This window comes from Passer montanus, unplaced genomic scaffold, assembly GCF_014805655.1.
Source record: "Passer montanus isolate IOZ18808 unplaced genomic scaffold, ASM1480565v1 scaffold74, whole genome shotgun sequence".
Lineage (NCBI taxonomy): Eukaryota > Metazoa > Chordata > Aves > Passeriformes > Passeridae > Passer > Passer montanus.
In genome coordinates this window covers 3,627,195-3,646,001 of record NW_024372592.1, presented here as the reverse complement: position 1 = coordinate 3,646,001, position 18,807 = coordinate 3,627,195, and the positions used below count along the sequence as shown (strand labels likewise).

Genomic DNA, 18,807 nt, shown 5'->3' with positions numbered 1-18,807 from the left:
TATTTGCAGGAAGTCCTTTACCACTGGGTGCCACTGTTTGATAGTTCTTAACATTTGCTTCAGTGAAGCCCTGAAGAAACTCTCCCCTCGCTCTTTGGACTTCTAATTTTAAATCAAGGCTCAGTTTTCATGTGGCATCCCATGTTTCAATGTAGGAAAATTTGATTCAAACCAACTTTCCCTGATTATTAATTTAGTGGTCCACACTGATGGGTCTCCAGCACTGATGGTGCACTGTAGCTGCAGGGAGTATAAACTGATCTTATTTGCTTTTCTGCTCTTAAAATCTCTTTTAAAAATGTGTCATTCTAGAATTGCATGTGAATCACTGTTGACCCATGTATAAATAAATTTCTTGTTACCTTTGGGGATTAATCTAGATGCAAACTGTGCTGCTGAGTGCCTTTCCTAAGAGGCATAATTTCAATTATCATCTCCCGAAAATCATGTTACTGCGCTATAATTACCTGTGTAGTGTTTTTGTAGTGACTGTTAAAATACAACAGGTAATTACCTGTGTAGTGAATATGTGTTCATCTCCCGAAAATCATGTTACTGCGCTATAATTACCTGTGTAGTGTTTTGGTGGAAGTTATGTGTAATATTCAGTTGTGTGCCTTTGTCAGTCATGATTTATTCCTTTCAAAGGACTGACACAGATGAGAGGACAGCAGGGTGTGCATGACATGCTATTGCTCTGCAAGGCAAAAGCACTATAGTCACTTAGGATCTTTTGGATGAGAAGTGTCCAAACCACCAGGTCTTCTTGCCATCAGAATGGCTTTCCATCCCCCAGCCCTGTCTTGGGATTTAGATAATCACTGGGTCCTGAGCAAAATGAGTATGTTCAATATAAAGTCCTTAAGAAATACATAGGGAATTTAGGAAAGACAAGTGATGTAAGATGCACATTGTGTGCTAACTGCTGTTCATCCCAGACTGGAACCATGGTGTTTCAGTGGGTAGATCACAGACCAGGATTTAGGGAAGATAAGTGCTGTTCATTGTGCTGCTCTTCATCCTGTGTCTTTCTTGTCTTTTCTACCGTTTGTATTAAAAATTAGATTAAGTAGTTTGTTGCAGTGAAAGTCAGCATCGGAGTTTTGCCTGTATCTGACAAAAGGGACCTTTTGGAGGTCTCCATCTTTTCCTCTCTCAGTATTCTTAAAGCACCTTATGTGCAGACCTCTTCTTGCAGCAGGAGGGGAGAGGCTCTTTTTTTCTGTTTGTTTTCTGCCTCTCATTATCCAACTGTATTGACACCTCTTGAGTATTTTAACCAAACAAGACAAGAAAGAAATGCAACTATTTAGACCTGATCCTTTCAGCTGATTTGAAGGCCAGTGGCAGAGAACTTCCTTGCAGATCTTGCAGCCTGAGAAAAATTTCTTTAGGATTAATACAAATTCTTCTCTTTGGAGTTTTTAGTGGAAGGAGTGATGCTGTTCTTAAAGCTGTTTATGTCTTCTTGCCTCTCTTTTCCAAGTAAACAATAGACCAAGAGGAAGGAGCCCGTTTGTCCTTCCCAGCAATGCTCTCCAGGCCTTTGCCTCTCTGGGGGTCAAGGCTGTTCCCTCCACACCCAAGACTTGACTGAACTTCAAAGCCCTGGAACTGTTAAACAGCCTGGTGTTGTTTAAATTGAATGGGAGCCATGAGCAGCTCTTTGCATTTGAGAGAATTGTAACACTGCCCCAGATCTTGCACTCTGCCTTCCTTTAGGTGTCAGTGCCAATGCAAACATCTTTAAAATGACCCTCTTTCTTCTGGCTTCTCATTTATTGGATGTTTTATCTGTGCTTTGTTGATGTTACTCTCAGCAGTACTTAAGGGAAGAAAATGAGTGTTAACTGGATTTCCTTCAGATTTTGAGTGGGTTAGGTCATTTTAATATCGTCTAAAGTGACAACAGGAACAGCTTCAGGAGCCAGCAAGATCTGCTGCTTTCCATATCCTAGACATCACTGAGATTGCTTTGGGCTGCCCTAATCCAGTGAGCCCTTGTTCCTGAGAGAATTCTATGTGGTCTGCCAGTCTTTTGTAGCTTGGAACTAATGAAGCCATGCTACCTAGTGTCAGGGGAGTGCTGTGAGTTAAACTGTCCTGGCATGGGATGGACAGAATGTTGTCAGTCTTGGGATGGGATGTGAGATTTTGAAGTGCACAACAAGAAGCAGTGAGACTGGCCTTGCAAAAACACATGGTAGTTTCTAAGATGCTCTTCTCTTTCATGTGTGGAGCTGTAAACAAAAGCCAGATGCCTGCTAAAGGGTTTTAAAAGTCCATGATGTTAACTTTGAAGAATAGTCATGTAGTAAATAATCTAGTTGCAAGATAGTACTCAATGGGCAATCCCAGGCACATGCTGCATTGAATGTGTTTGATTTTGAGTCAGGTGAATACACTACTCTTCAGATCTAGAAGCAAAGCTCTCATCACTGGGAAGGGGCAGCCTTTTTGAACAAAGAACGAGGGGTTGGGAGGAATTGCAGCCACCAGGACCTCTCTGGTCCTCCCCTCTCCCTCCTCAGTGTAGCTGTGTTTTGCCATGGCCCAAACTCCATCCTCCCTTTCAGCCACAAAAGACAGTATGAGTAAGAGTCAAATTCCTTTGTTGGTCCCTGCCTTGAGCATCTTGGCTGAGAAGAGTATTTTCTATTCTGTTTTCAGGAACTCTTCCTTTGAATTAAAGGGTGAACTGTGGGAAGTTATTAATGATATCTATAATCAAGGATTAATCAAGTAAATCTCTCTAGTCGAGTGCCTCTCACTGCACTGAGAGCATGCAGATAAAGGCGATAGCGGCGTGGGCTTTCATGTGCAAACAGTGCTGAGGTGCTGCCTGCAAAGCACACTCTGCATTTAAGCAGCTCTTCTGCTTTCTACCCAAACTGGCTGATGTGAAGTGCTGCTTGGTCCTGTAACATCTGAGCAGAGACATGCTGAAGAATTTTTATTTCAATTCCTCTTGAAATTGGAAGGGGGAGAGTAAAACAAGATTTTTTTTTTTTTTCCCAAAGAATGCCTTTGGGTTTCTTGTAGCAAACTGCAAGTCTGTGTGGTAGTTAAAAAAGCTAAAAATGTAAGTCTTAAAGTGTTTGATGGTATACAGTACAGCTCAGAACAGATGTTAAAGCTTTTTCAAGATATTCAGTGTTTGAGCTTGTGCTCCTGTGGAAGATATTAGTTCAAGAATTTATTAAGGTAAAAAGGAAATCACGTGAATTTAGTCTCAATGTAACTTTTGGATCTAGTATAGTCTATTATTTTCATGTCCATTGGTATTTTTAGGCATTTATTTATCTGCTTTTTAAGGGGCCTCAACTCTACCTCTGCTTTCACAGCTGGAAATAATTGTGGGAATCATTTGAAGGGTGAAAATGCCATATATATGTGTAATAATATAAATATATTGTGTCTCTCAGGAATTTTTTATATTCAGATTCCATATGTAGAGGGTGATTTCTGGTATAAAGACTAACAGATAGAAAATAAATGCAATTCTCTGAATGCCATATAGACATGAGAGAGTTGGGGGGGGGTTTTGGTTTTGTTTAGTTTTGGTTTTTTGTGAATTTCTTTCTGCTGTGGAAGGCACGGGAGCCCTGTTGTAGCAAAAACTCTGGCAGCTGCTGAATTCTTAACCTGGCATTGTTAAGATATCTGTTAAAAACACTGATATCTGTCTGTAGTTCTCTTTGTACACGTTTCCAGTGTTAGTACCAGTAAGGGACTTTTGCTGGAAAAACTCCTCTGTAGACAGACTAAGAAGTAAATAATATTGGAAGTAAAGGTATCTGCTGGACATGTTCCCCTGAATCTGACTCACACTTCTGGCACATTCTGGTTTGGTTGTATCTCTTCAGCACCACCAATTTTTGAAGGGTCTTTTCTATTTTTCCTGAACTTACTTGCGCTCCAAGGAGATTAAAAAGAGAGTTGCAAGTATGTGACCATGTGGTCTTGGCTCTTCAAGGCTGAGATACTTCTTGATTACTCCAAGAGCATCTTTTTGTCTGGAAACATTAAACTTCTGTCTGGGAGGATACTTGAAGCAATTTTTCTACAGAGGCATTTTCTTTGTCTAGTAGGATGTTGAAATTGCTGTGCAGTTGTTTGAAGAGTTAAAAATCCTTTTCCATGCAGGATGCCCAGTTTGTTCTTTCTCTCTGTGGCTCAAAATCCACATATACCGAAGAAGTGGTGGACAAAGACTGTGTTAGTTACTCAGGCACGACAAATTAAGGTAGATAAATGCTTTTGTGCTGCTTGTGCAGTAACAGCTAATTCAGCACATGCACTGGGAAAGCACCTGCCAAATTAGTGGGTGTATTAAACTTGAGCCAAGCTCAGCTAAAACATCCCCTGAATCCAAATCTCCTTTATTTGGAGCGAGGTAGCAAGGAAACACAGCCATGGATTGTGCATTCTCAGTCGATCGTGTAACAGCAGATGGTTAAAAGGAGCCTCTCGGATGCTCTTCAGGCAGCATATTCCTGCTAAGTGATTATTTGGATTATTAATGTCCCACTGTAGCACCTAGTGATGTTCTGAAAGCAGCTTTATGGCCTGTGACTTTTGTGGTGATGAGCACTAGAGACTCATGGAATTAATAATGTTTTAATTGTTATTGCTTGAACATTGATTAAACTTGTTTAAGGACTTTTAAGGGATTCTGTCATCGAGCTTGACTGGATTATTGGTGTGAGTCTGAACCTCAGAATGAAGCTCTAGGGATAAACTGCTCTGTTCCTGTCTGCACTTGGTGTGGTGAATCCTTTGTGCCTCAGTTTCCTTTTTATGTGCAACTTGCCTGTGTTGTGTAAATGTTAGCTTTGACAGGGTGTGGGTAGAGAGATCACCTTATCTTAATTGTATTGTTTGCATATAATATTACACAGTGACTGTGCAGGACTTTGTCAGTGGTCAGCAGCCAGGCTGAGGTTTGCCAGGGGTGTGAGAGAATTCACTGAGTGGGAGCTGGGCACCCTGTGTCGCTGGCTCTGTTTGGAAATCCTAGTTGAAGTCATTTGCAGCTTAATCACATGTGGAAAGACTCTTCTCTTCCCGGGAGAGTTTTTATTCATTCATGTTTGCTGCTAGTAGAGTTCATGTTACAGTAGGAAAACCACTATTCCTGACCTCTGAGTTGAATACATGTTTTAAAAATAGTGATGAGACAGAAGAAAGAATAAATAAACTTCACTTTAAGGGCTTGCTCAAACCAAATCGATGTGCTGCAAATTACAGCACCACACTTTGAGAAATGATTGAATCAAATTGTTTTTCAGGGGCTTGTGTCAAGAAAATTGTACATTGTTTATGGCAGTTGTAGAGTAATTCTGTGTTTTTCATCTCCACCTAACCAAATAAGAATTATCTTGAAGAAGCAGCAGGTTATTTTTGGATTTACTTGAAAAGAGAGCTGTTGATGATAAATGGCTTCTAGAAGACTCACAGGTCCATCAGTGCTACAGAACTGATAGAGGAGTAAGGCAAAACAAATATTTACAGAGAAGGTTTATTTTGGGTGGAGGTTGGATATGTAATATTTGAGTTATTTTAGATGTGATAAGCTTGATGTGAACACTGAGGAAGAATGAAATGTTATATCCTTATGCAGGGAAAGAACTGCAGCGGGTTCCTTCACTGTCTGTGCTAAAGAGAATAGACCTCTACAAATGTTAACAGCCTGATGCTGTGTGGTTTGAGGGGTTTTGGGGTTTTTTTTTTGGTTTTTATGTGGCATGCTATGGAGCAGTAAGGGATCTGAGATTTGATTTTTGCCGGGGTCCCCCAAGATGGGCTGTGGTGGAGGCTGAGGGACTGGGCTGGCTCAGAGCAGAGGTTTGGCAGGACCAAACAGCAGCCCCCTGTGCCTGGGGGGTGCTTTCCAAGGAGATTGACCCAGGCTCTTCACCAGAGTGCGTGGCTGGAGCACGACAGGCAGCAGGCTGGAGTTGAAACAAGAGGTTCATGTGGGTGTGAGGAAGAACCACTGTGAAGAAGGGTGAGAGGGGCCATCCACAGAGACCCTGCAGCCTTGGGGGTTGTCAGGGTATTACTGGGAAGTGGCCTGAGCAACCTGCTCTGATTTCATTGCTGTTCCTGCTCTCGGGAGGAGGCTGAATTAGAAGTCTTCCAAGCTTCTTGTGACCCATTTTCCAGTGATCCTGTATATTTGGCATGTGTGGTGATAGCTGGTTGCCTGATTGAAGCAAGGACAACTCTGAAGGGGTGACAGGAGTTTGCTTATTGAATGATCGGCGTCACTAAGAGGTTTCTGCCATGTACAGCAATACATTTCAATAGCTTCAAACTGTGGACAATTTTTACAGTAATTGCAGAGGTCCCTGTGAGACCTGACACCCCCAGAGAATTCAGAAATTCTTTATGTGAACTTGTCTTGAAGAACTCATGAAGGAGCCGCCCTGAGAGAAGCTTACAGTGGTGAGCTGTTTCTCACTGAAGTTGCTCCACAGAAATTCGGTGTGTGAGATGTAGCACCACTAAAACACAGTTCACATCATGTGCTCTAAAACAGAAGCTGAAAGATCTTTGCCAGGTCTGCTGGACACACTCAGATCCGGAATATCCTTCTCGCATCTGCTGAAAACTTCCATGTTGTTTTGCTTCCTCACCTGCAAGCACCTGCAGCTGGGTGATGGTGGTACTGTTCAGTTTTACACTCCTGAAGTATTCAGTGAAAATCTTTCTGCCATATCAAGTGGATTTGATCAGACCTGAGCAACAGTACGAGATTCCTACTGAAAGAAAATAGTTCAGAGATTGGCTAAACATAGGTTTTGTAGTCCATGGGGTGAGACAGGGAGGGCAGGGCTGATAACAATGGGATCTGAATTAAAGCCCATAGTCAGCTTTTGCTGGAAACAGCACAGCAAATCCCAGTGATTCTCTGGTTTGTCCCGTAGCCCCATGAGTATGGTGTGCAGCAGTCAGCTGCTCTGCCAGTCAGGAGAGTGCAAGGCTTTTGCCTTTTTTCTTTCGTGTCCCATTGATTCACCTCTGTAAACCCACGTGTGTGAGTGTATTTTGGGGTCTGTTTGAGGGGCCAGCATTTCATCAAACTGACAATTGCAAATTCTGCATGCAGATTTTCACAACAGTGAAGAGAGATAGAATTTCCCTGAACGTGCTTTGTTTTGCATGCTGGTTATCTTGTGAATGGTGCTTTTAAATGGAAAGGGGTATGAATGGTCACATAGAAATTATTTGAAAAACATCATTTACTTGTCAGCTGTTGATTAAAAATGTTGCGATTTGATGAGTAGATAAGTTTCCTATAGCAGGATAGGGAAGTGCTACTTTTCCAAATTAAATAAATCATGAATTCATTGTCTTCAGGTCAGTGGATTTCTGTGGATTTTCACTGGGTAAAATACAGCCTTTAAAGAACAACCTCACCTAACTTTTTTCTCCTCAGCTTTGCCACTCAAAAGTCAGTCCCCCATCACAAAAATTGCAGATCTGGCCATTTCCACATGGAAGCTCTTGCTTGATACAGTTCAGGGCTTGCTTATCCACAGAGGTGTTTTCCCCAGAGCTGACATGACACTGACAGCACAAAATGAGACTTTGCTTTTGATACACATTCACAGTATTTAATATAGACAGTATTTAAAATGTCTTAAGGGTCTCAGTACTACTGATCCAAAAATGTTTTATCTGAATAGGCTTATTAAAATATATAAGGGTCTTCACACACTTAAACTAAATTATTTGTCTTCTCAAAAAGGGGGAGACTCTTGTCTCCAAGTCACTGAATGAAGGCTGTTGGAGATGCCATTGTTATAAAGTTGCTGCCTATTTAAAAAATGCTACTGATGTTTTCTCTGAGAGCCTGTACTTTCTACAGACAAAACTAATCCAGCAAAAGCATGACTGTTTCCAATGTAATATGCTGCCTTTGTTGTTTAGGACATCTTTAAAAGGCCTTTCAGTGTAGGTTCACTACAATTTTTCCTGTTTTGCAGATACTGTGAACAAGGACACTGAACCCAAAGATCCATTTCCCATTCCAAGAAAGATTATGGCTGAACCGGACTACATAGATGATGACAATCCTGAATTAATTAGACCTCAGAAATTAATTAATCCTGTGAAGTCATCCCGGAATCATCAAGATCTCCATAGAGAGCTGCTTATGAATCAGAAAAGGTAAGAGTCTAAAAATCGCTTGTGCCACTCTCCCTCCCCAAACACACAACTTGAGTTTTAGTTTCATCAAGATGACATTGTCTCCAAAACCCAGCAGGCACTGTTTGTTGACTCAGATCTTGTAAATTGAAAGACTGATTTTTAAGCATGGCATTTATTTCTGTTTGAGTTTCAGTGCAAAAGCTTGCCTTAGAAGGCTTCTCATTTTGTTTTTCTAAATACTCAGAGGGTCATTTTTGAGAGGAAGCAGTTCAGTTCTCCTCTATTACATTTCATATGAGTTACTTGGCCACTGTAATTTGTCTTGTACTCTTAATGTTATCAAGTATTTGACAAAATTTTGCTATTAACAGTGGGATGATAAAATCTGTGAGCTTTCACTGTTCCCAGTGCACTGAGTTTATGACTCCATTGCTCTTAAATCAGAGAAATCATGTAGTTTTTTTCACATTTCTCTACTTATTTGATCTCTCTCACAATGCAGTGATAGTCTGGGGCCTGCTCTGCTGCTGCACAAGTGTTTCTTTGTATGTTTTGCAAATGCTGCCTGTTCCTCTCTGGGATGGGATGCACAGCTGTTGCTCTGTACATTGCTTTTAGAGATGTAAACAGCCATGTCTTCATTTCATCAACTTCAGAGACACAAGCACCTGGCCCAGAAATAGCTGAACTCTATTAATAAATCTCTTTAGCAACAGAGATGTCATTTAGAAAACACATGAAGAAAATAGCCACCAGACCAGCTGGTGGAGGAAAAGGCAGAAAGCCTGTTGATGCTCCTTTGTTTAAACCAACAGAAACCAACTGTGATATCAATTGGTGATTTGTTGCTTTAAAGACACCCAAAATGGACTCTTCAAAGGCAAGGTGTGGGGATCTGTAAAATAGAAATGCAAGAACAGTATTTCAGAGTGCATTTGAGCAGAAAGCTGGTGGTAGCAGCCAAGGTCACCCAGGACCTTGATAAAGAAGAGTAAAGAGCCATGAATTTGGCTACTCTAGCACAAGTGGATTTGTATATTTGGCAGTTTTTCTATCTCTTTTTTTAAAAAATCTTTTGGCATTGCAGTATTTTGAGGGGAGAAGGGGTCTTTTATATGTAGTAGCAAAAATCCTCACAAATGCTGGGCTTAGAGACTTAATTCTAAATGAATTGCATACACACTATAGCATTTCTTTAGTGATGAAGAAGGAGAGATATTTTACAGAATGCCAACTGAATTGGAAGAAACTGGCCTAAATAGGTGTTTGTCCTATTTTTTGTTAATGGGATTAAACATCAAAGTCAGTTCCTGGCACCAAGAAGTTTATAGTCATTGAAAGAAAAATAGTTGAAGTTTCCTGATGATCTTAATCTAGGGGATGTGAAGGCTGCAATAAATTAAGACTATTTTTTTTTCTTTTAAGTTTATGAAAGCATAATGCACTTTTAAATAGTATGGAGTTCTTTTCTTCTAGGAAAATATCCTATTACACAGAAAAATTGTGCAGACCTCAATACCCTCTCTTCTCTTATTGTAATTTTGATTAGCTGCAGCTGGTAATTTTAGATTCTTATTTATTGGTGCAGAAATAAATACTTAGAGGATTTTCACCAGCAGAAAAATTGGTATCTTTTAGAGGAGGGTTAGTCTTCTGTGCTTTGTGTCACTGCAGTAGCTGTGATAGGAGGCTTTTCAGTAATGTAGGTATTAGGCTCTGTTCTGCTTTGTTACAGCAAATTGTCAAATGTATGGAGAACTTTCAGTGCTCTTACAGAAGTCTGCTTAATATACTGCTTATTTTGTTCTGAAGACTCAGTGTAGACATCAGCAGCTTCACTTTTTGGGCTCGTCAACTCTAAACAGCCAGAAATGGATGTTGGAAGATGTTAGTACTGGTCCAGTCATTCTCCATGTCCCCTGTGAGCACTGTCTATCTAGAACTGGTATAGTTATTTACTTGCAGAAATGGTAGTTGTTTTGGGGAGGAAAAAAAATAGGATTCAGGTGGAATCCTATCTCAAGGCACTGGTCACTTAAATTGTTTTTAGTTATTACAAGTCAACCTCAGATCTGCAGAATATTGGTTCTGTCCCTTACAGAGGTTTCGGCCCCATCAGCTCTCACTTGTGTTGTAACACACTTTGCTTGCTCTATATCAGAGCCTTAGGATTTGTGATTTAACCAGAACACTCACCAGGAGGTGATAAAAGACCCCAGTTAATCCAGTATCCACCAGTTTGTTGCTTTTCCTTTCACATAGCAGAGGAAACAGGATTGACTTTATAATTCTGTTACAGACCTGCCACCCCCTCCTGATTGCACTGAGGGGTTGCATTTACTTGTAGCTTCTGCAGGCTGAACCAGTCTGTGCCTTTGCTTTCTTGTGGTGCAACCTCAGTGAGAAAAGCAGCAACAGTGATGTTACTTAGCAGCTGCTCTCTGGTTTGTGGCTGTTTTGACTATTGATTGCCAGGGTGGAAGCTTCCACTGACTGCTCTCACCAATCCACTACTAGTAGTAGTAGTAGTACTAAAAAATTACTCCAGCTTTTCCTGCAGCTTCCACTGACTGCTCTCACCAATCCACTAGTAGCAGTAGTAGTAGTAGTAGTAGTAAAAAATTACTCCAGCTTTTCCTGCCTGACTTCAGTTTTATGTGATAAAATGTAATTAAAATAGCATGAAACATAAAATATGAACACAGTCTTGTAGCTTTTGTTGTGCTCAGGCCATGAGATTCTGTTATGAGAAATAGGGAACAGCATTTGGTGTTGCTAAATATTTGATTTTGCTGTCAGGGTATCTACAGGGATAGAGTGTTGCATAATATATGGAGTCATTCCTAGATGCCACCATAAAATGGCATTTTAATGTTTTATTTGACATGCTGTCAGATATGCATATTAATGAATAATTAGGCAACCACAGATGTATAGCAAGTAGGAAGGGTAAAAATACGCTTTCTGAAAGCTTATTCAGGTTATTGAATTTCTTCAAGTTTAAATAAAAAATGGTTGATGTTAAACTTAACACTGGATGCTTTCACATAATCGTCTTCCCAGGAAACACAACAATAACAAAGACAAATTTCAGATCTCTCTGCTCTGCCCTAAGTGACACTAATACCTGAATAACAGGCAGAGCTTTGAATCTTATAACAAATTTTGAAACCATCATAGCGTTACAGAGATAGAAGAAATAGCTGAAGTCACAAAAATAAGTAGGAGTGAGTATCCATGTGTGTGCCTGTATAAATAATGTCATGCATCTTCCCAAGGAGTGAGCTTTCTCATTTCAGAGTAGCTGGCTTGGAAAGCAATTTGTGCTGAACAGGCTCAAAACATTCAGTTCATGTAGCACCTAAAGGCTTGTCAGAGGGGGAATCCTCCAGGCTTTGTCTGGTCTCCAAGGCGATGCCTTTTTATTCTGGATTTTTGTTGTCTTAGGCTCTTTGTGATGTTTAGTGTAGTCTGGGAGCTCTCAGTGGAAATAGCTTCACAGCCAGGTGTGGGTAAAAAAGCTGTCACATTTTCAAGGAAAGGAGAGAATCCATGATTTCCAGGAGCAGTGTGACAGACCACTTTTTAGTTTTGTCCATGCAGACTTCTGTGGGCAGAATAGCCTGCACAGGACTGTCTGAACACAATCCTTCGGAGTTATCAGGCACCAAGCAAATTCTTCTTGTCCAAAATTTGTTTCTAGCTCTGATAGTGTCTTCATTTGTGATGGCTTTTTCAGTCCATTCTTCTGGAATCAAGAAGAATACAGTGAAGGCTAAAGATGAAAGTTAATGAAGTATACAGAAGAAATACTGGCATGCACATTAAAGGGAAATATCTTAAAGGCTTAAACTCTAGCTTAGGATACTGGTTAGCAATCAGGCAAATATCTGCATGTTTTTTCCTTTTATTTATTCATTTATTTGTATCCCATTGTATCTAAATAGACAACTACTTGATTTTAGTAAAGCTGCCTCCAGTTCTGTGTAAATTCCTGCTAATTGAAACTAATCTCTTTTTTCTCCCCCTCCATGTAACTTGAAGGGGTCTTGCACCTCAGAACAAACCAGAGCTACAGAAGGTGATGGAGAAAAGGAAACGAGATCAAGTTATTAAACAACAAAAAGAAGAGGAAGCACAAAAGAAGAAGTCAGACCTGGAAATAGAACTACTGAAACGGCAGCAGAAACTGGAGCAGGTAAGATGAGGAATAACAGACATTTACACATCTGCATCTGAGCTACTCACCTGAGGCTCTCTTTGTAGACAGAAAAAAAGCAGCAGCCAATTTTTTGGCATATTTCTCTTAGTTAAATTCAGATATCTCTTAGGATAAGTCAAATCATGCTCTTTAATTACCTGTTGTCACTTACTGTATAGGAACTCCTTATGGGGTCTGCCTTTGGTGAAATGAATCCTGCACCAGCCAACAGAAATGTGTGTGGAGCACTGATGTTGTGTAACCATTGAAACTGTGGTGATTTAGTCAATTTTTGTAGTCTAACTAGGATCCACTAAGAATGGCTGTTAGGCTGAAGTATATCAAAATTATATTTAATTAATTAAAACCAATTGATTCTCCTGGTTTATATAATAAACTAGATACCTTTTAAAAGATATTTTGTTGTCTTAAAATGTGAGTCAATTGATGTTTTAAAGTGAAAGAAAAAGTCCTCAGACCCTTTGCATGGAGATGACATGGAGTTGGAGTTCCTTGTGGTGAAGCTTTTTGCCAGGCATAGGACCAGCCAAATGTCTCTGTGCCTCTGGCAGCACTTCATGTGTCTGAGAGGAAATATCTTTGCAGTGAAACAGCTCATCAGAGAAGTCACTGTGCATTGAGCGATTTTAAAATAAATTAATGCTATAAATAAATGCTTTAAAACAGTACCTCCTGTGTTTCTCAAAAGAAATCAATTAAGCCAAATAATTGCTGTTAAAAATTACATGTAATCCAATCATTATAGGTTTTAGGGGTTTATTATAGGTTAGGGTTTTTTTGTTTTAATTAGGTTTAGAAATATTTTTGGAGAAAGCTATTGTATTTTTAAGTGTATCATCTCATCATTTTTCTTATATCTCTTAAGGGCCCAGCTTGTGGGAAGATTTGAAGTTGAGCCATCCAACATAGATTATGTAGATCAGAAAATTCTGTTAGAAGAGGAAAAGCCTGCCCATGCAAACAGTGCTGTGACTTTGTAAACATCATAGGAATGGCATTAATTGACAACATGACTCGTAGAGGGACATTGTTCTGATTTATAGAAACAAGGCATGTCCCTTGTCAGTGAGCCAGAGACAAATGAGAGATTATTAAGGTGTGCTGTACGTGGTCCCCATTAATCAGGGAGACCTTGGTCTGATGAAAAAGAAAAAAAAAAAAAGCTCATTTCAGGCACTTTTGTTCATTTTCTATAGGGCTTTTTCCTCCTTTTCTGCCAACTCATCTGCCTTCCCTGAGGATTGCTCAGCAGTCCATATTCTGTGCCATGTGTGAGCCTGTGCTGGGTGGGCACTGCAGAGCCTTGCCACACAGAGCATTTCCATTCCTCACATGGAAATTTCAAGTGTCCCCCTGGGCAGAAGCTCTCACTTGGTTAAAAAAGTCAGTGAATGGGCTCTCAAAAATGAATGGCTAAGGACCAGCAAAGATTTTTGTGTTTTTATTGCTTTTTGTGATAGACAAAGCAGATACTCTTAAAGAGGCTCCAGTTAGATACAGAACTTCATACCTAAACATTCAGAAATCAGTTCTGCAAGTGTGCTCAGTAGTAGCTGTTCACGTGTTCTCCCACGAGGCACATTCTTCCTTGTTCTGTTGTAAAAGCCAGAGAAGGGAATTACTGTTGTTTCTTTAATGAAGATGTCCAAGAATTTCTTAAAAAATGCTTCATCTTGTTCTTATACTAGGCTTGCAGAGTTTTTGTCTGTCTGGCAAAGGTGGACACCTGGAACAAGCTAGAGCCAAGGATTTGAAAAGATTTATTGTTCATGAGAACAGATACTCCCAAAGAAAAGCAATTTTATCTTTTCCATGAGACAAAGAAAGGAAGCAATTTAAAGAGTTTGGCATGGCCAGTTATTCAAACCTTTCGTTTTTTGTCTTGTATTTCAATGATGTGTTTTCTAAACTTTTTTTTTAACATGTGATCCCCTTTTAAGCTGGAATTGGAGAAGCAGAAGATACAGGAAGAGCAGGAAAATGCGCCTGAATTTGTCAAAGTCAAGGGCAACTTGAGGAGGACGGTCCAGGAAGCAACAGAAGCACCAGACTCCTAGAGCCAGAGCCTGCTTAGACTTGCAGCTTTCCTGCAGAGAGAGGCTTTTGCAAGTTGTCTCACCTTTGCCCCTCAAGAGAGAAAATAACAGCATCCAGCTGACACTTACTGAAGATGAGATTTGTAATTCCTGGGATGTGTGGATTGAAAAGACAATATTGTAAACAGATCGACTTGCCAAATACAGTCCTGAGATCAATGGATAAGGAGTGTGTTTGTCAGTTCAGTGTCATGGACCAGGCTGACATGCTTTCTCAGAGATTTTAACCAGGGATAGTAGAGAAACTCCTTCAGTGTTGCACTGCTTTAACTCTTGTGATCCTCGTTTAGTGGAGATACACAGATTATATTTTGCTTTAAAACAGAGCAAAAATCCTCCTGTTATATCAAGCTTTGCTGCGCAGGTAGATTTCCTTCATCTAGACCTACAGCTTGTGTATATCCCACAATAATGTGTGTTTAGCTGGAATTCTTATTAAATTTAGGAGAATATGAGGTGTGCTGATTACTGCTGCCCATCCCCACTAGGATAGGTAGGTGTGGGCAAGATGAGAATGCTTAAAATTCACCAGCAGTGAAAAGTTAAGCAGCCTTAAAGCCCATTTCTTGCTGTTTGGCATGTAGAATTTGGGCTATGAAAGAACAAAAATCTGATGATCCTTTCACAGGGAAACTCCAGAGTCTGATTTGTCTCTGTCTGTAAACTTACACTGTTGTGTACAGGCCTGTGAAGTGCTACCTGTGAATTTACCTCTCAAAGCAAAATTACCTGTCTTCTACTTTTCATGTTTTGAAATCCTGCTTACTTTGGTGTTGTGGCCTTTCTCCTCCAAGGACATGCTGGACAGAGCACAGTGTTAACACATCACTTGGTAGTGTTTGAACTCATTTGCTGGAACTGATCTACCATCAGTTCCTACTCTTTGCTTGCAGACACTTGTTGCAGTTTCTGCAGTAGAGAAGTGTTTAAACCACACCAAACCAATTACTGGAATCTACTGAAATGGATTTTTTTTTCCCTAAAGTGAGGCATAAAATGAAATTCATTTTATCCCATCCTTCATTCAGCCTCAAGAAAGAAGTTTGTTACCACTGAGACTTTGGGTCCAATTCTGTCATCTTCTGCCTTTCCACAAGTTTCCCTGTGACTTGCCATTACATAAAATACTGCTCAGCTTGCACAGGGATGACAGAATCTGATCCTTCATGCTTATGACTACTAGTTATCCAGGAAAGCCTGGGATGAGGAGTGGGGAACAGATTGCTCATGTAGGATTATAGAATTGGATTCTACCTGGTGTGATTGCAGACATATCTTCACAATGTGGGGAGAAACCCTCATCTTCCTTGGTCAGAACAGTCCTAGTTCTCACTGAAACTGTGTTCATACGTACCTGCTGAGGATCTAATCCCTAGCCTTTGCCTTAGGATGCTAAACACAATAATTTATACTTTGTAATTACATTGGACATAACTGTTTGAGAACACTTTTTATTAATATCAGCAGTGGCATGTTTGTATTGTAAAGGTGTGGTGGAGGGTTGTTTGCTTGGTTTTTATAGTTCCTTTTGCCTTTCCTATAAGTATTGGACATTTTAAATACAATTTCAGATTAGCACTGGGGACAACACACTCACAATTAGAAATGTTTCCTAGATACAGACTTTAATTTGTTAAGATACAGGCATTTTTTGTGAGGACATAATCAGATTGAGGGTAAATTGAATTGTGATAAGCATATTGCCATTGATTTAGACTTGCAGTGTGACTCACGTCTAGAAGATTAAATGTGAAGATGGTCTAAGACTGTTCAGATTATGGACATACAAAAGACAAAGGCCAAATGTAAGACTCTTCCATGTATTATCTCAACAAAGGAACACCCTGAATGCTGCAGGTACTTCCCTCTCTTCTTCCCTTCTCCTGGCAAGAGAGGATCCTTTCTGGCAATACATCATTCCAATGCTTGCACTGATTTTGTGTCATGTTGTTGAGACAGCACCATGTCTGAGACTTTCACACCCCACTCATGCTTCATCTTAGCTGTTCCCAAACATCCTGCCTCTTGGTTTCAGCTCCACATCAACCTTCTGCTCAGTATGGAAAAGGCTAGAAGTGAGTGAGGAAACCTTCCTCTGGCTTGAGCAGACCATTTGGTGTTAGCCATTTCCCCTTGGTGATCATGGCAATCCTACCACACATTCACAGTGAAATTAAATCGGTGGCACTGGGAGTGGTGGGGGACAAAGACCCCGTTTGGCTTCAGTGGCTGTGTTGGATCTGGCCCTCAAGGCTAAAGGCAGCCTGCTTTCTCCCCAGGTTAGCCTGTGATTCAGGGTAGAGTTTCTCTTTCTGAAACACAGGATGCCAGAAAAATCCCTTGTACATACAGCATAACGTGGTTTTGGTTTTTTGTTTTTTTTTTTGTTTTTTTTTTTTTTCCATTGGAATTAACTCTCTGTGTGAACAGAACATCAACGTGTGTGTTAGAACATCTTTGAGTCCTGCTAATCCTAGGAACCCCAGCCACCTTCATATCAATTTTGACAGGAAGAAGCTTGTATTTGAAGTTAGGATTGGGCAACCCTTCAATGGGTGGCCAGTTAGTCACACCACAAGTGTCCTGTGCAGCTACTCAAGTAAGAAACTGCTTGGCAGTGAGCATAAGCAATTCCTGCTCTGCCCTTCAGCTATGTGGGTTTTGAAGCAATCCAGCGAATACTTCAGTGATCTGAAAATTGCTCACTTACCACTTTGTACTTTTTTAAAAAACTCTTGCTTTTGATAGTATAGTAGTAAATTTTTTAGCATTTTTGTGGCTTTAACATTCTGTTAATATCTGCACTTGTTTGAGTGTACATATATAAATATATATAAATATAAAAAGGGAGCCTTAATGGATTTGTTTTCATAATTTAATATTTTTTGTATTTGCTCTTGTATAATTGTTTTTAACTAAAGGTATTACGAGAATGAGGGTGGAATACTTAGAACCAAAGTTATGCTTAATAAAATCTACTACATGCTTGGTGTATGTGGTGTTGTCTGTTGTATCCTGCCAAAAACAAAACCTTGGGGGCTGCACTGAGATATCCAGACTGTTCAAAATTCTGCAGTGTAGGGGGAAGTATCAAGATCATGATGACTCTTGGTTCCTTAAAACCCTGTGTCCCTGTTTGTATGTGCAAAAGTTGACAGAAACAGTTTGTTATGTCTCTGAACAGTATTGTCCTTCAAATAAATTAGATGCAGGAAGTTTTTAACAGGACTGTGCCACTGTTCAGGTAATGCAAGGTGAGGCAGAGCTGAGGGAAAACTTCTGATGGGAGTCAAGTAATTGTGGAAATCATTCTCTGTCAATCCTTGGAATTACCAGCATTGCAATAACTCCATTTCAAATGGGAGTGAGAAGAGAGTAACGAGCCTGGTCCTGGGTTCAAGTCCTACAATGCTCCTTTCAATTTAGCCAATGCTCCAACGTGTGGTTCCAGTAGGAAAGACTTGGGCATGAGAAAGAAGGTGCAGGCACAAAGGATTTGCTGGGTTAGGGTCAGACGGCTCAGTGCCAAAGAGCAAAATCCTGTGTCAGCAGCAGGTAGGGAAGGTGGCAGGGGATGGACAGGGCTGGAAGAGGTGTGTGCCATCTCCACAAAGATCCTCAGCTCACACTGGTGAGCCCTGGGCAGGTGACAGTGGAGGGGGAGCTGGAGAGGAGCACAGGGTGAAATGAGGTGGGGGAGGAGGAGAGCAGTGAATTCAGAACAGATGTCAGGAAATGGTTTTTTCCTTCAGAAGCTGCTCAGCATGTGGAATGGGTCCTGGCAGTCCTGCTGATGCAATGAGGCTGGACCCGCTCCCGGAGCTCTCAGATGCGGGGGAGGTAAAAAAGAACAGAGTTAATAAGGGCTGAGTTTCTGTGGCCTGTTGGACACACTGCCCTGTGCTCTCCTACCTCAAGAGTAGCCAAATGTGTTTTGAATTATCCTTCAATATTTCACTCCAGCTCCAGAAGGAAAATGGTGAGGGCATGTGATCTGCTTTTGTAGCATGTCCAGAAGAAAAGATAATCCTCCTTTTGTCTGCTTTTTTGGATTGCATTGAGCTAATAGGTTTTGTCATGCGGCTTTGCAAGCACCATTCCACTGGGGGCTTTGCCTGTGCTCCTGTGGCCAGAGGCAGATGGGTTGTGTCATGCCATAGCTGTGTGGAAAGAAGCACCTTGAGGTCCCTTAGCTGCTCTTTCAGGGTCTGTGGACAGTGTCTGTGACCTGAAGTGCCTGGTGGCACTTGCAGTGGCCAGTTGCACTTAAGAAAATAACTGGAGACCAAAGAGCTGCTGCTGTGCAGTGTCCATAGGATCAGAACTGAT

The 18,807-nt window shown here is 40.7% G+C and overlaps 1 protein-coding gene across 4 annotated transcripts in view; it reads left to right on the top strand.

The window, feature by feature from the left end:
- Positions 1-17,470, top strand: part of FAM107B (family with sequence similarity 107 member B) — a 59,617-nt gene extending 42,147 nt beyond the window's left edge. For all 4 annotated transcript variants that reach the window (XM_039730929.1, XM_039730926.1, XM_039730928.1 and 1 more), the window contains 3 exons: positions 7,995-8,178; positions 12,205-12,358; positions 14,323-17,470. In XM_039730929.1, coding sequence (XP_039586863.1) covers positions 8,051-8,178; positions 12,205-12,358; positions 14,323-14,439 — 399 coding nt within the window. In that variant the 5' untranslated portion in view covers positions 7,995-8,050 and the 3' untranslated portion in view covers positions 14,440-17,470. The remainder of the gene's footprint in view (positions 1-7,994; positions 8,179-12,204; positions 12,359-14,322) is intronic.
- The last annotated feature ends 1,337 nt before the right edge of the window (positions 17,471-18,807 follow it).